The sequence below is a fragment of the Apodemus sylvaticus genome, chromosome 10 (genome assembly GCF_947179515.1).
Source record: "Apodemus sylvaticus chromosome 10, mApoSyl1.1, whole genome shotgun sequence".
NCBI lineage: Eukaryota > Metazoa > Chordata > Mammalia > Rodentia > Muridae > Apodemus > Apodemus sylvaticus.
This window is the reverse complement of record NC_067481.1, coordinates 51,903,221-51,919,366: the sequence shown is the minus strand read 5'-3', so window position 1 is coordinate 51,919,366 and position 16,146 is coordinate 51,903,221. Positions and strand designations below refer to the sequence as shown.

The 16,146-nt window shown below is 53.0% G+C and overlaps 1 protein-coding gene across 3 annotated transcripts in view; it reads right to left on the bottom strand.

Moving 5' to 3' along the window:
• Spns2 (SPNS lysolipid transporter 2, sphingosine-1-phosphate) overlaps positions 1-16,146 on the bottom strand; it is a 37,688-nt gene that overhangs the window by 18,731 nt on the left and 2,811 nt on the right. For all 3 annotated transcript variants that reach the window (XM_052194169.1, XM_052194170.1, XM_052194168.1), the window contains exon 2: positions 3,893-3,958. In XM_052194169.1, the coding sequence (XP_052050129.1) occupies positions 3,893-3,958 (66 nt within the window). The remainder of the gene's footprint in view (positions 1-3,892; positions 3,959-16,146) is intronic.

Below are 16,146 nucleotides of genomic sequence, written 5' to 3'. Positions count from 1 at the left end.
CCCCATGCTCTACTTTAGAAGGACAGCCGTGCTGGCCTCTCGGGCCATAGGTGGCTTCTTGGGTCTCCTGGGAGGATGGCTGTGGCCAGGTCTGCTGAAGCACAGAGCATGCTGCTGGGCTCATCAAATGAAGCCGAGCAAGGCCTGACCACACTGTCTGGTTTCATTCTGAGCCAGCTCTTCCTCCATCCCTACCCCATCCTGGCACTTCCTGTAGCCCCACACTCTCAAGCCCTGCACAGCCTCCACCCTCCTCGGCCTTCTGCTCCTGCACGGGGCAACTGTGTGAACATGCGGATGCATACGACCACGTGGACACGCCCTGCTCACAAGCCTTCTCTGCCTCTAAGACAAAAGCCCAGGAACCTCAGCTTAGCTTTCAGGCCCTTCACAAAAATGTCTTCCTGATTCTTCTGCCTTCTCTTCCTCCATTCTCCCTATACGGAAGGTCGTTGCTGGCCAATCACAGGTCACAAAGACCAGGTACTATCACAAACAACATCACACCCACTGCTGCTTCTCTGTGTTGCATTGATGCTGACTCCTTCAGACTTATCTTCTAATGTAGTTTCTTTTCTACTGAGTCTGGTTTACTCATTATCTCATGTTTTTTATACAGAGTCTCATTTTAGCTTAGGCTATCCTGGAATTCATTCTGTAGTCCAGGCTAGCCCAAAATTCATAGTAATTCTCTTGCCCCAGCCTTCTAAAATGCTTGGGATTTCAGATAGGAGCTGCCATGCCTGGCTAGTTATACCTACTTTTAAAATCTTTTAAAAAATAAGACTATCGTCTGTAGTTCTTCAGGCTTCTTCCAGGACTAGCTGCCAGTCTCTCACAAAGATGAGTTGCTGTGGCATCTGTATTTTTCCCCTGCTGCTGGGAATGGACCGAAGGCCTTGTGCCTGTGGGGCAAGCACTCTACCACTGCATCATACATTCTTCACATACTCTGTCCTCTGTGCACTATTCCCTGCAAATGAGTTTGTCTTCAGGGAAAGCTGTCACCTGTGTCCATGCCAGCTTTGGATCATGAAGGCTTCCCTAAAGATCCATTTGGATTTGCCTTTGCTGGGGTCCCTGGAAACAGATGGGTTCTGTGGAAAAAGGAGTGTGTAGCAGGCCTGAGGCCACTGGGACTGGTACCAGGCTCTCTGCAGAAAGTTGGAGGCAGGCCGGCAGGCAACATCTGCTTGGAGTGGGACCTCTACCAGCTGAGCCGTCAGCCAGCCTGGACAAGCTTGGGATCTGGGAGCTTGCTTGAGTCCGGCAGGAAACTGAGTCAGACTTGAGACCCTAGAAGTCTAAGCTAGCACTGGTCGGAGCCCCCAACCTGGAAGATGACGCAATGCACTGGGAGCTATAGAACCAGCATTCGGGGAAAGCCTGCTCTGATATTCTGTGTAGTGTGTGTTTGAGATTTTGTGAAAATGTCATTATGAACGCTGCCAAGTGCCCAGCAGATACAGCTGCCCTCCGAGTTCTGAAACATGACCTCAGCTCCATCTCCCACACCAGCTTTTGACTTCAGCTCTTTGCTTCTGGCACCTGGGAATTCCCTGTTAGCTTTAGCTTTCAAGTGCAGCTATGTAATTTAAACAGGTTTTCTCTTCATAGTTTTTTGAGCTTGGAGAGCAAAGTGTGGGTGGGTGGGGGCGGGACTCTGACATCTACTGATGAACGGACCAGATGTCCTTTCCCATGCATGAAGAAGCCCCACTGAAATGTTCCCTCTTCGGGGAAGGCTTTCTCACCTGCCACCAGCGACAGTTAGGTACACACTCTGCTCTCTATCCAGCCTCCCATGCTGGACCCTGCACCTGAGAGGTAACTGAATAGCATTGTCTACTCCAGCTTGCCAGCAGGGTCTAAGCATGAATAGCCCCCAGCCCAGGGCATGCTAAGCAATGGTTTGTATGACTGCTCCCCCTTTCAATGTGGGCTATGGGAGCCCCCCTCCCCATGACTAGAGTTTACTGTGGGCTGCTTCGGGGACAGAGCTGAGCCAGGAGCAGTGTGCAAGGGGATGCTGACAATGGACACCTTCCCAGGGGTAAGAGAAAGGGCAAGCCCAAGCTAACGCCTCTATCTCCTCACATGCCTCCCAGCCCCAAAGCCCCTGGAGCCCACAAATAAGCCAGTTGCCTTTGATCCGGGCAAGCAGCAACACCGAGCTGGCGCCCTTTACCAGCTCTGACCTTATCGGGCTCAGGGGAGAGACAGGTGCCTGGGGCACAGGCCAATTAGGTGCCTTGCTCTGGTACCCACTGACTCACGTCCTGGTTGAGCTTGTCCAGCTTCTTAGCTCAAATGGCCAACAGGGTGAGGACACTTCAGGGAGCACCCTGGCCTTGTCACAGTAAACAGCAGGTAAAGACCATGAGGCAAGGACTCACGAGACTCTGAGAAGGCTGGGAATTCTCATCTTGGCTCAGAGGTACCCAGTGTGGCACAGCCTCCTCCAGTTCATCAGCAAGGCGAGGACCAGATGGATGGGGTTCACCCAGGTTCCTGGGAACTCCCGGACCATGTGGAGTAGGTGTCAGGGTCTAAGAAAGCTGTGTAGTCCATTCTTCCCATATTACCACTGGCCAGGACCCCTTCCTCTGGGTGATCACTGTGTACAGAGTCTAATGCCCGGAAGGACCTGCAGCGGGGGCTCAACCAGGGGGGCAGGAAGAGCTCACGGCTTGGACAGAGGCCACAGCTGCTGGGGTAGGGTCCCTACCACTGTGGGGAAGTGAGACCACACAGCCTTGCCCCTGCTTAGTTCAGTGTTTAGAGCCAGTCAATAGGTCTCTCTCTCTAAGCCATAGACCCTATCCAGGATTTTTGCCCAGGGACAAGGGTCCGGGTGCCCACTGAGGAGCCAGGCTGTGTGCTGTGTGCCATGTCATTCGTGAGCTCTAGGGGCCACTGTGCTTACGGAATGCCACCCAGACAGGTCAGGCAGGTTCCAAGCAGCTTCTCTCCACCCCCACCTTCCTAGAACAGCCAGGCTGGGGAAGGGTTCATGGGCTGGAATGTAAACCAGAGCTCTCCCACACACCAGCCTGCCTAGGGCTCAAAGCCAGATGAACTCCAGAACCAAGGGCCCAGAGACAGGCTGGAGTCACACAGCAAGGTTGGGGCCCAGTCAGGACCAGACAGCCTGGGATCCCATACTGGACTGAGTCTCCAACAGGCTCTCAAGAGCCAGCTTAGCTCATGGTGGTATAGCCAAAGCCAGCGAGGAGGCCCAGGAGACAAGAGTACAGAGCCGACGAGAGGGCAAGGGGAAGGGAGACATCGGTTCTATCTCCAGAAAGGGAGCTGACAGGCTGGGACAGCTGCACTGTGGGTTTTCTCTGTGGCCTCTGCTATATTTGCAATAGTGTAGAAGACCTCAGGTCCTGCCTCTGACAGCCCTTGGGAGGCCGGGATCCCAGGAAGGAGGAACAGCAATCCTTTGGCAGAACCTAGACTCAGGACCTCAGGTTCCTCAGAAGCTGACAGGTGGAGGCATTCCTTGTCATTCAAGTGTTGATTCCTAAGTGGGTCAGAGTGAAGGCATGGAGGGAGGGGCAGTGACAAGAGTAGGCCACTGAGGCTGAGGCTGGCATCGCCCAGATCAGCAGCTCACTTTAGCAACTGATCCCGGGTACCGACGACGTCTGGGAACCCAAAGGAACCCTTAGGCCCAGGCCTGTGCTCTCTGTTGTCTTACACCTACTTGGGCAGACGTACATGTTTTATTTTATAAGAAAAGAAGCTGAGGCTTAGGAGGACAGAGCCAGTGTGGGTGGCAAGAGGGGAACTGCGCTGCTGATGCAAGGACAGAATAGACCAAGAGCATGAAGGCTGAGCAGGGTTGTTACCCCTAGGCAGGTCGTGAGGTAGGAACAGGCCTCACCTGACTGCAGCAAGCCGGCGCCCCGGTCCTTGACCCCAAAGTGCTGCTGGATGTCCAGAAGAACCCCTGCAGGGGAGACAGAGGGTGTTCACTGCAAAGTCTAATGCAAGCGCATTCCCATTCCCACTAGCTACCTCATCCTCACACCAGCTGGGCTCACCTCTGCATCCCCACCCTCTGTGACCTCCGCTTTGCGCAGGCTAGCCAGCCACCAGAAAGCTTGGGGTTCCAGCCTCCCTTCCTATCCCTACCGGAGGCCTCCTAGGCTCAGGCTGGACATGATGCCTGCTCCTCAGCCATGAAAGGAGCCTAAAGAATGAAGCAGAGCAAGGCGCCTCTGTGGTAACTCAGTAAGGTTGACCTTTGGCTTGCCTATGGCTCAACCCTGGGTAAGAGATCAGGGCCTGCTCCCAAGGTCCTCAGGTAAGGAGCAGAGTGCAGTCACAGCCAGTTATGGAGAAGACCAGTAGCTACGACAGGGTGGCTTAAGGCAACATTTACACAAGCGTTCTCTCTCTCTCTCCCTCCCTCCTTCCCCCTCTCTCCCTCCCTCCTTCCCCCCCCCTCTCTCACACGCACATACACACACACACACACACACACACACACACATACGTATATACCCCTCATGCCAGCTGCTCTCATGACCAGGACTCTAGCTTCCAGACACAGGACACAGGCCTCAGGGACACTCCAGGCTGGGGAAGGTCCTAGAGGATGTGGCTGTCCCCCAGTTTACCACCTTTGCTCTCCACTGTGGCTCTGTCAACAGAAGCTAAAGAAAACCTACAAGCCTCACTGCTGACAGACAGAGCCATGACTAGGTGGGGGCGTCTGTAGCTCTTAGCCAAGCACTCAGTTAGCACACACCCCAGAAGCCTAGCCCCAGGTCCCACCGGGCTTATCTCTGTGGACATACGGACCACTGGGCCACAGTCCTTTACCACAGAGAGGGGGTTAGGGAGAGAAGAGGAAGAGACAACGCCCTCCCTTCAATAGCTACCCTCACAGGAGCAGAGGCCCTTGGGGACTCTGGAGCTTTGTCTGACAATAACAGCATTACCAGTGACGGGCGGTTTGTGTTTCTGGGTTACTCATCTAACCTTGCAAGACTTGCACTGTTATTCCACTGGACAGGTAAGGAAACTGAGGTACAGGAGATTGGACCATATGCTCAAAGTTACCAACACGAAAGGGGGAGACAGGGATTGCTGAGCACTGTGTCTGGTTCTGGTATAGTAGATAGGATGGGGGCACCAAATGTCATTGTCCCTCTTTAGATCCCGCTGGGAAGCTGAGGGATCCCCATGGCTGTAGGACCAGGCCTAGCTGGTGACAGGCAGCCTGACAGCCAAGAGAAAGCAGCCTCCTCTCTAATTCCCTGAGTGGATTCTCCATAATTACTGTAATGAAGAGGCAGTGTGAGGCCCAGCTAATGACTTAATAACCAAGGTCTAATGGGGCAATGCCCTTGCCACAACGACGGGTAGGAGCTGGGCCTGAAGATGGCCGTAGTCACTACATGGGACCAGAGGTGCCCTGACCAGCCTCAGAGGCCAAGAGGCAGCACCAACCTTGGGGAATCACCCAGACTCACCTCCCAGCCCCCAGCCCACTCTCTCTCTCATGAGCCAGGCCTCACTCTCTGTCACTGTCACCTGTGCCTTCTCAGTGTGCAAACCCTTCCTCAGGTCACAGACCACAAACAGGTCCACAGTTCTGCCAACCCTGCCCTCCTGCCCCACTTCTTGGAGGACAGCTCCACTTTCCAACTTACCCAGTGCCTGCTTCCCTCCACACACCTCTCTGTCCTGGCTCAAGGCTTACTCACTGTAGCGATCCCTGCCACCCCTTCAGGACCGGTGTCCACGTCTCCTCTTCTCAGCACACTTTCCTTATTTCTCTTCCGCCTGCCACCTCTCGGTTCATCAATGCTCAGCACTTGCTGGTCCATTGCAATACTAGCACCCATCCCAAAGATGGGTCAGGATGAGTTAGTTCAATAGGGGAAGACACACATAGTCATGGGGGTGAGCTCGTGGGACCCACTGTGACTGGGAGCTAATGTATTAGTAATTGTTTCCTGGTAAATGATGGTACTGAGAGGCTCTCATGGCAAATCTGACCCTGCCACTTGCCTGGCATTTGAGTTGCCACCTCTGTTCTGCACGCACATAACCTGAAGCGGAGAGGAAGGAAGCCCCTGTGACATAGCACCTCGGGCTGGACACGGGCTTTGAAACCAGGTCTTGCAATTCTGAAGGGAAGAAATGAGCTTTACTTCCGTCAATGCGCTCTCATAACAGGTGGTCTCTGTGAGCACAGGTCAAGGTAGGGGGAGCCCGCACTACACACAAGCCACCTTGTCTGAAGCAGACACAGTGGGGAAACACTTCAGCTCTGACAGTATCCACCTAAGGAGTTATCTGACCCCCTCAGGGCGAAGACTTAGTCCTAACACTATTCCCCTTTGCAGGTGCTTATCATAACCCCCAGGCTGCCCTGGGAGATTTCCACAATCCCAAATTCAGTTCATCAGCTAGCACAGCTCACAGAACTCAGGGGAATACACACACACACACACACACACACACACACACACACGCCCCATCTGTGACAAAGATTCAGAGAACACAGAGAACAATGCCTGCATTGAGATACACGAGAGAGCCACAGGGCCTCCTCACCTCCTAAAACATCACCTACAGGAACACCCATAGGAACCTCCCAGCAGCCCAACCTCCGGTCCTTTGGGAATTTGGCTTTGTTACCATGAGGGTCTTTGACTCATGACCCTCGCCAGTGGTCATCGACACAGTGCTCAGCTCCCCTGCTGCCCCAGGCTTCCAACCCTGCCTGGGCCCTCAGTGACAGTCCCTAGACTGAGGCTCCCTGGAGCCATTACCACCAGTCAACATTAGCATGCCAAATATGCTAATTATTTTGAAAATTCCAATGACTTTTGGGGCTCTGTCAGGAGGCAGGAGAAAAACCAAACGCAGATTCCATCACAGCCTCTAGGTTTATGGTGAAAAACAAAGCGACCCCCTCGCCACCCTGCCTCTTACCGCTTTGTATCCATCCCCTCGCTCAGGGCCCAGCACGGCGCTGGTCCCCAGGGACAGCAGGGGTGGGGTGGATGCACAGATTGATGGGTGGCCATGGGTAGGGCACGGGCCACAGTGAGGCTCTGGATCTCACAACAAGGGCAGTCACAGCTTCAGTGTTAGGTAGCCCAAAGGATGGGGTAATCAGGAGGGAGTGGGAGGATGATCCACACCCCACACCCCCAGGCTGTGGCTGTCTACCCACTGCCACAGGTCTGAAGTAAAGAGACCCTCTTTCAGGGAAGGACATTGCATCAATGTCCTTCTGTAGTGCCTTCTAGCTGGTCAGTCCCGATCCAGGGCTTTCCAGATTGGCATTTGCTTCTGCCTCCAAGAGGTTTTCCCATTTCCCCTCAGGCAGACAGGCATCCAAGGACCCCAGGGACTCCCGGGGAGTCTAGAAGCCAGGGCACAGGAGGCTTGGTCCCCTCTGCCACATGTCCTAAAGCTGTGGGTGCAAGGCCAGTGTAACCTTCTGGAGGAGCAGGGGCTGCATCAAGAGACCCCTCTGAGCCTTTCTAGGTCATGTGCTCTTTCTGGTCTGGAGGGAGACAGGGTGACCTGGGATCAGGATCTCGATGGCCACTGGCATGGGAAGCATGTGTCACGGCAGCTCACAGCTGGTTCACATTTTCCTCTGGGCTCCAGCCTGGCGCAGGCACACATATCCTCCCTATTTTACCACAGCCTTACATTTAGCCTTTCCTGGAGGCTGAGGTTTGCTGGGTCACAGAATGGGCCTCACGCCCAGGAGCAGCTTCCCACAGCTCAATCCAAGCCCAGCCTCCTGGCCCACCAGTTCCAGTCAGGCAACAGCAAGGTGAGAGTGCCACCCCAGCAGGGGCCCCCACCTATTCCAGCCATAGGCTACCCTCTCCAGGAAGCCACCCCACCCACATTCACAAGGGCTCTCTGGACACGGGGTCTCCATTCCCAAGGACACATATTCTGGAATAGCAGAACCCCTGCATTCTCTAATCCATTCACAGCTATCACACCCCTCTGGGGGAGGCTCTCCTCTCCTCATTTGGATCCTGCATCTGTCAGCCTCTATCTGGTACCTCAGCTTTCAGTCTCCTCTTGGTATCTGCCTGCACTCAACATTCCGTGCCATATGTATTCTGGTTGTGGGTATACCCCAACATGTCCACTTGGCCAGCACCCCTCCCTCCTTCACAGAAACAGCTCTTGACGTTGCCCATCCCCCATGAGTCTGGGGGTGTGGCTTAGTTGCTAGGCTGCCTGCCTAGCACAAAGCCTTGAATTTCATTCCCAGCACTTCATATACTAAGTGTGGTGGTGCATGATGCCTCTAATCCCATCACTCAAGAGGAAGAGAGACAGGAGGATATCCTTGGCTATATGTCAAGTTCAAAGCAGGCCTGGGCTACATAAGACCCTCCAAACAAAACAAGACAAAAATAGAATTCTGACCTCCAAATTGTGTCCTCAACTAGGATGGACAAGGCCCCCATGCCCACCCCCGGTGGTTTACCAACTCTCCACTCATCCTTTAGTTTCTCAGCCTCTCATTCCACAGCCTCCAGCTGGCTCCACCCGCTAAGCAGCACCCCTCAACACCCAGGCTACCCTAGGAGTCCCCTGTGGGCCCCCTGAAAGTCCTTAGCCCCACAAACAAGCCCGGTTTCTTCTTGTCTTCAGTGCCTAGCCTAGCTGGCAGTTTTCCTGCTTCTAGCCCTTGCTTGCCCCTGCTCAACCCTTCTGCAGCCAGACCTCACAAACAGTTAGCAATCACTAACTGGGTTCCAGGTCCTAGGCTGAACCTCTAGAATCCTCAAGGTTATTCCTGGCCCCAAGGGGCTAATGCTGCAGCCGGCCTGGTGGGTGTCAGCTCTGGCCTTGCTTCAGAATCACCCACAACTTCCTCAAGATCTGCTGACTCAGCCTCTGGCTTAGTGATACTGCCACGGACCAGAACAAGGTGAAGAGTAGTGCTTGCCGTGTGTCAGGCTCAGCTCAGAGAGTGTTAACCACTGACCATGGCTGCCCAGAGCCTTCTATGGTCCTCTATTGCTGATGTGACCTGACTCGTCATGCACACGCATGTGCACACATGCACAGAGCACCAAGCTCCAGCTGTGACTACTCACTTTCATGAACCCACATTTTTTTCCTGAATAAATGGACAGAATGGAGAAACTAGGTTGGTCGAAAACCTGCCCAGGACTTTCAGTCACTCTTTTGTTGTTTATTTGTTTGTTTGTATTTTGTTTTTTTTGTTTTTTGTTTTTTGTTTTTTGTTTTTTTTGAGACAGGATTTCTCTGTGTAGCCCTGGCTGTCCTGGAACTCACTCTGTAGACCAGGCTGGCCTCGAACTCAGAAATCTGCCTGTCTCTTCCTCCCAAGTGCTGGGATTAGAGGCGTGTGCCACCACTGCCCATCCCAGGTCAAACCTGGTGCTACCTACCTGTAAGCCCAGTTACTTGGGAGGCTAGGGCAAGCAGGTGAAGGTTTAAAGCCATCTCAGGAAACTTAGTGTCTTAAGAAGTAAAGAGAGCAGGCATGGCAGTGCACACCAGGCCTTTAATCCCCCGACTCTGGCGGCGGAGACAGACCGATCTCTGAGTTGGAGGCAAGCCTGGTTTATGTAGTAAGTTCCCAGACAGCCAGGGCTACCTAGGGAAACCCTGTCTAAAGATAAGAATTTTTTTTTAAGTAAAAAGAGGGCGTGGCTCAGCAGTAGAACATGTGCCCAAGCTCCAGGTGGATTCCTAGCACCAAAAGTCTATAAACACAATGGCCAAAAGCCACTGGCCAGGCGAATCAGTAGCCCACGGGACTGGCCCTTCACAGTCCCAACAATGGCTACGCCCCTTCCTGGTATGTCCAGTGCTACTTATTAAGATCCACTTCATCCTCCAAGGTTATACCCACCAGGGTATCCTCTAGGCCTCCGACGCTCTTGCTGAGGTGTAGCCTTAGAGAACCCTAGAGCTGCGCACTCTTTGTCCCTACTCACATTCCAGCTGTCCCAGAGGATCCTGGTGAGTCCCCATCATGACCAGTAGCCCCAAGAGACCAACCCTGATTCAGGATGCCGGGTCTTCCCCAGCCCAGCCCATCCTGTTGACACTAGAGTCTTCAAAAGGCTGAATGTAAGAAAATTCTTGCTGGGTAACACATTTCTGGGTATGGTGGTATATCCCTTTAATCCCAGCCTGCTCTGCATACACCCTCATCCCCCGCCAAAAGAAAATAAAAAAAGCTGCACTGCCCTCGGAAGCCCTGCCTTAGGCAGCCTCAGATCCAAGGTCAAGACAGAATGATTTCGAGGGCTCTACCTGCTTGACTAGTCAGAACAGTCTGTGCAGCACTCACACCTGTCCCCCAAGCCACATTCACCTGCCTCAGCCTTCCCAGAGCAGCAGTCGGCTCAGCTGAGTTCTCAGAGCCAGATGATCTGGGTTTAAATCCTACCTTTCCTACCTTCCCTGCTGTGTGACTATAGGAAAGCTACTTAACCTCTCTGAGCTAGTTTTCATCTTTACGACTTAATTTTGCTTCCCATGATTGCTAGGAGGCTTGAGAAGGCTAATCCACATGGAATGTTCACACTGGTGCCTGGCACATGGTAGGTATTCCATACATGTCATGTGGCTATCTTTGATCCTTAAGTAGTGGGGCAGGAAACAGCTCCAGCGAGGACAACTGTCCTTTCAGTTTTCCTTTCTCTGAAATGAGGTAGATATCTGGAAAAGCGGGTCCTAGGGATATGAAGGGATGCACCGCCCTGCCTTCCGTCAGTCCCCCTCAGAAACCTGGTCCTTGTGTGGTGGCCTCGGCACTGGCTCCCTGTGGGAGTATTTCCCATCCAGTGCTTGGCAGTTTCTCCCCTGGTAATTACAGAGGCTCAAGAGCCTGGCTCTGGGTGGCTAAGGCCAGGCAGGAAGCCACAGCCTGGGGACCCAACCCAGGCACACGCACTCTCATACCAGCCTCTGCCTGTCCTTTAGGAGCAAGCTGACCAACTCCTCTGCCCCGTTCTCAGAGCTTCAGCTGCTGATTTAAAAAGTGGCCTGGCATCCTGACACAACCTCGCTGGGTATGTTCTAGACTCACATATGGTGAGCCTGCTTCTCCAATACCACCCTGCAAAGCTAAAGCCATTAATATCTGGGCAGTCTAGGGCGACTTTGGCTGGGGACATGTTGTTAGGAGCCCTAGCCTGGATGCAGTCTCGGACCCTAGGAAAAGCCCTCCCTGCTCCACAGACCTGCCACAGACCTCCAACAGCCACGGAGAAGCCCCTCCTCATCTAACTCCTGCCAGGGTGGGTGGGGCCAGCCTGGTCTGTGGCTCTACTCTATCATTTGGGGCTGCCTTTCCTGGAACCAGACTCAGCCTTAGCAATTTGGGGGCACTGCACGCCACTCCTTCCCAGTTTAGCCACACAGCCCTGGCCTGGACCGGCAAATCCTCAGATCACCAGGGGCCAGGGACAAGGTGGCCACAGCTTTATCTTGTCCCTCAGAGGTGTGGCAGTATGACCATCAAGGTGATAAGAGGCCGAGGCATGGGGCAGAGAGCAGAGGGAAGAGATACGAGGTCTGAGGTGGGTTGGCTCAAGCCTTCTGTGTCCTTCACTAGTAACCACAGAGCCTGGGGGACTCTTGCCTTCATGTCTCTGAGGTACATGAGGCCACAGCCAGGGACCAAGCAGGGGCTCGGCTGAGCTGGATGCTCACCTCTGGGGCTTTGCCTGGACTCACACTGTCAATCCAAGTCTCCCCTCAACACCCACACCAGTTGTCCTTACATCTTCGACAGAAGCTACCCCTCTGCCCAGGCCTGGCCTCTCATAGTCTACTCAGTCGAATCCTGATGCTGGCCTGAAAGTCTCATTCAACAGTGGCACAGAGACAGACCCCAGCTGTGTGCTGGGAGACTGGAGCAAGTCCTGCAGCGGATGGAGGGCAGAGGAGAGACAGAGACCAAGACTGTGTTCCCTGACCCAGCTCTGGCTGTGCACTATCTTTGTCTGCTCATCCCTCCTAGGAACAGGAGAGCACCAGACTTGGAGCAGACCAGCTCTGCTTCACAGGATCTCACTGCAGGGCTAGGCCCAGCCTTATCCACAGGAGAGACAGGGAAAGCCACTACAGTACCCTCCCGAATGTCCCCCTGTGGAATGCCCAGAAGTGGCTCCACCTGGCATGAGGAGGCCCCCATTGTCCAGGCTGAAGACTGGGCAGACAAGGACAGCCCTATCCCACTTGGTCTCATTTCCTTCCAGGAAATGCCAGCTCAGAGGCTCATTGTGCACCCTGGCCAAGATAAAAGGGCAGAATCCACGAACCAGCTATGGCCACAGAGGCTCAGCCTCTACACAGGGGCCTGATCCTCTACTTGTCCAGCTAACCAGTGCTCTGCCCATCCCAAGAAAGTTCTGAGGTTGGCAGGGCTGGATCATCTAACTGCTACCCAAGTCTGTGCCAGCCTCCCATGCACACTGAGATCACAGACATGTCGGCCTCTTGAGGTTGGAGGGAGATAGTGACCCTATCGTGGGGATATGTGCCGTGATGGAAACAAAAAACAAAAACAGGCAATTTAAAACTAGCAGGTATGGCTCGTCAGGTAAAGGTACTGACGCCCAGCCTGGTGACCAGAGTTCAATTCCTGGCGTCCACATCGTGGAAGGAAAGAAACAACTCCTGTAAGTTGTCCTTTGACTCCCACAAGTGCTTTGCATGGTACATGTGCATGCATGATAAATAAATGAAAAACTTTTAAAGTTAAATTAAATAAATAAAACTTGGAGCTGGGGTGAGGGTTTAGCTCAGTGGGTAGAGCACTTGCCTGGCATGGGTTTGAATCCTAACACGACACAAACTAGAAATGGCCGCACTTATCTATAGTCCCAGCATTTGGGAGATAAAGGCAAGAGGATCAGGAGTTCGAAGTCATCCTCAGCTGTATAGCAGGTTCAAGGCCAGCCTACGCTGCGTGAGATTCTGTCTCAAAGAGAGAGGAGGGGGTGCTGGAGAGATTGCTCAGTGGTTGAGAGTGCTTGCTGCCCTTGCATTGCACAGGACCCAGGTTCAGTTCCCAGCACCCACACGGTGACCCACAAGCATCTCTGGCTCCTGTTCCGGGGTATCTGATCTCTTCTTCTCACCCCACCCCCTCCCCGGGCATGAGGCAAGCACGTGACAGGCAAAGCACACAAAAAATAACTACATCTACATTTTTTAAAAAATAGAGTGTCAGACACCTGGCTCAGACCAGAGAGGAGAGGAAAACTTTCTAGAACAAGGGCACACACTGACAAGATCCACAGGGGAACAGAAGTCAGTGATTGCAGCTTCTGGGGACCACGGCTGATGGTTCTGGGAGAGGGAGATCTGAGGAGAGGCAGGGACAACAGAAAGGTTTGTCTGAGACCAAGGGCCCACCACACCCTTGGAGTGACACAGGAAAAAAAAGAATAAAATCACTGAATATAGATTTGGGGATAGGAGACATCTTGAATCACACAGCAAAGATGGTTTAATCTGGCAAAGCCAATAAGTAGTGGGACATTTAGCACAGAAGCCACTCAGAGTTCGGGGAAGAGTCCAGTATTCTGTTTGCCTCCTTTGTTATCTCAGTCTGTCCTCAAGATTTCAGGCCCCCATGCCCGAGAGCAGAAACAAAAGCCACTTCCTACAGTCAAAGGATCTGAGGAAGGGCTGAGGGTGTCCCCTCTCCAAACAGACCCAACTGTCCACAGTACTATATCAGACCAGGCTCCATATCAGACTAGACTGTGACCCACAGACCTTGCAGCCTTCCTGTTCCAACCACAAAATGGGACACTGAGGACTAGCCAGGCTGTAACCTCAGGGAGGTCAACGGTAGAGGTGCCGGTAGGAACAACAGGAAGAGAGAGCCTGAGGAAGCAGCAGAGGCATGGGGCTGGCCAGCCGGCCTGGCATTCCAGGACTCTGAAGTTTACCTGGGCACAGCTGATCTGGATACCACATCCAGAGCCCCAGTAGGGATTTTCCCACAGTGCAGCATGCAGCAGCCAGGATAGGGCCACCCAAGGTGGTAAGAACCACATTTTTATCCTTAGGGTGACCGGCTCTATTCAGAGTGGCAATCAGAGAACCTCAAGACCCCGAAGTGTGACTTGACACCCTGGGCCTCAGTTTCCCCATATGTCCACCCTAAACAGACTCAACTAGATGGGAAAACAAAGAGCTAGGAAAAGAGTGGACCCCAGCCTGGCACCACAGCTCAGGATCCAGCCCTGAGACTCCAGGGAAGCCCCACGCCTCCCAGGCCTGTGTTCCTGGCAGGGTCCCTGCGCTCATCATTCCTTCTGGGCTTGTGTTAGTGAGTGGTTGCCATGGATACTGGTCTCAGCTTCTTTGGCAGAAAAGGACTCCCCCAGGGCAAGGCTCTGCTCTCCTCGCCAGCCCCCACAATGATGCCCAACTCCAGGTGCCACAGGCTGGATTAGAGGGATAGGAAATAGGTCTTGGGAAGGGCACAGGTGCTCTGAAGATGTTGGGGAAGGATATTGGTTATCAAATAGTCACTCATCAACCACAGTTAATCCAAGCCAGTGCTCTCTGGCTGGGCCTGCTTCCAGGAGCCAAATATGACCTCCCTTGGAAGATGAGAGCCCATCAGGAGAGGCCACTCTAGCCCCAGGAAGCAAAGCCAGACAGGGAACTTTCCTCCTGGCCTGGAAGCCACAGGTGTCTTTGTCCTTTTCTCCATCTGGACAAGAAGGAGGTGGAAAGGTGGTCGACCAGGTTGCTGGGCTAACTCAGTGTTATCCAAGTGAGACTGGCGACCCAGTCCTCCTTCCCAAGTCTGAGGCTGGCTGCCCTAAGGGGGTTCCCACGGGGAGGAGAGCCCATAATTACCTGGATCACGGGGTGGCGCTGGGAATGCTAGCATAGAGGCAGAAGCCACTAGGGTTCCCAGGACAGAGACCAGCCCTGGTGCAGAAGGGAGGGGCTCTCACAAAGGTATCCCGAAGGACAGCCTGAAAAGGACTGTCATATACAGAGAGAATGAGGAAGGACATGCTGGTTAGGAACACAGCTTGGGCCTCTGCATGAAAGAGCAGACAGCTGACATTTTGTGAAGGCCTCCCAGGTATCTGGCCTCCGCCCAGGTGCTGCGGGTACATTCTCATTCATTCCATACCACCCAAGGTGGAGGGAGAACTCGGCCCACGGAAGGCTCAGGTGATGGCTACAAGGCCACACAACTGGCAAACTGGTGAACTGATGCAGCTGCATACAAACTCTGGTGACAAAGACTCTAACTTGCACTGTTTTCTCCTGTGACCCAGTCACTGTGAGTCTGACCCGGGCTGTTTTAGTAAATCCAAATCATCCAAAGATTTGGAAGACAGTATGAAAGGAAATGTAAAATATCCCAGAATAACAACAAATTTGTTGGCTATGTCCTGTTAAATAAAATGTATTATTTAGGGCAGAGGAGATAGCTTGGTCTACTAAAATGCTTGATACAGGAAGGCCTGAGTTTTAACTTTAGAACCCACGGGGTGGGGTGGGAGAGAATGATTGGAGAATAAGGGGTTTTGCTATCAAGACTAGCGACTTGCGTCTAATTCCCAGAATTCTCCATGGAAGGAGAAAACCAATTCCTGTTAGTTGTGCTCTGACCTCCACACCCACCCACATGTAAACTAAAGGCAATAGTTTTTAAAACACCAGGCTCAAGAACATGCAATTGTGCTCATGTGTGTTTATAATCAGCACTGGGAAGAACAGACAGGTGTCTTCAGAGCATGCACTAGCCAGCTAGTCTAGCCCAATGTGAGACCCCGACCCAAATAACAGAGTGGGCCATGGCTGAGGAATCACACCTGAGGCTGATTTCCGGCCTCCATACCCACTCACCCACCCTCCCACATATATACATACATACATACATACATACATACATACATACACCCATAGGAACTTGTGCCCACATACAAATAAAATATATTAATTGCACCTGCTCTCTTCCTGTCTGAAAACCAGACATTTTGGCATTCGCGTGTAGCTTGCATTGTGTTCCTCTGGACAGGACTGACTATGCTTTGAGCAAACAGAACTGTACAGGAGGGATATAAAGAAAAGCAGAAACTCCCCATGCTTTGATGAGGCTGCTGA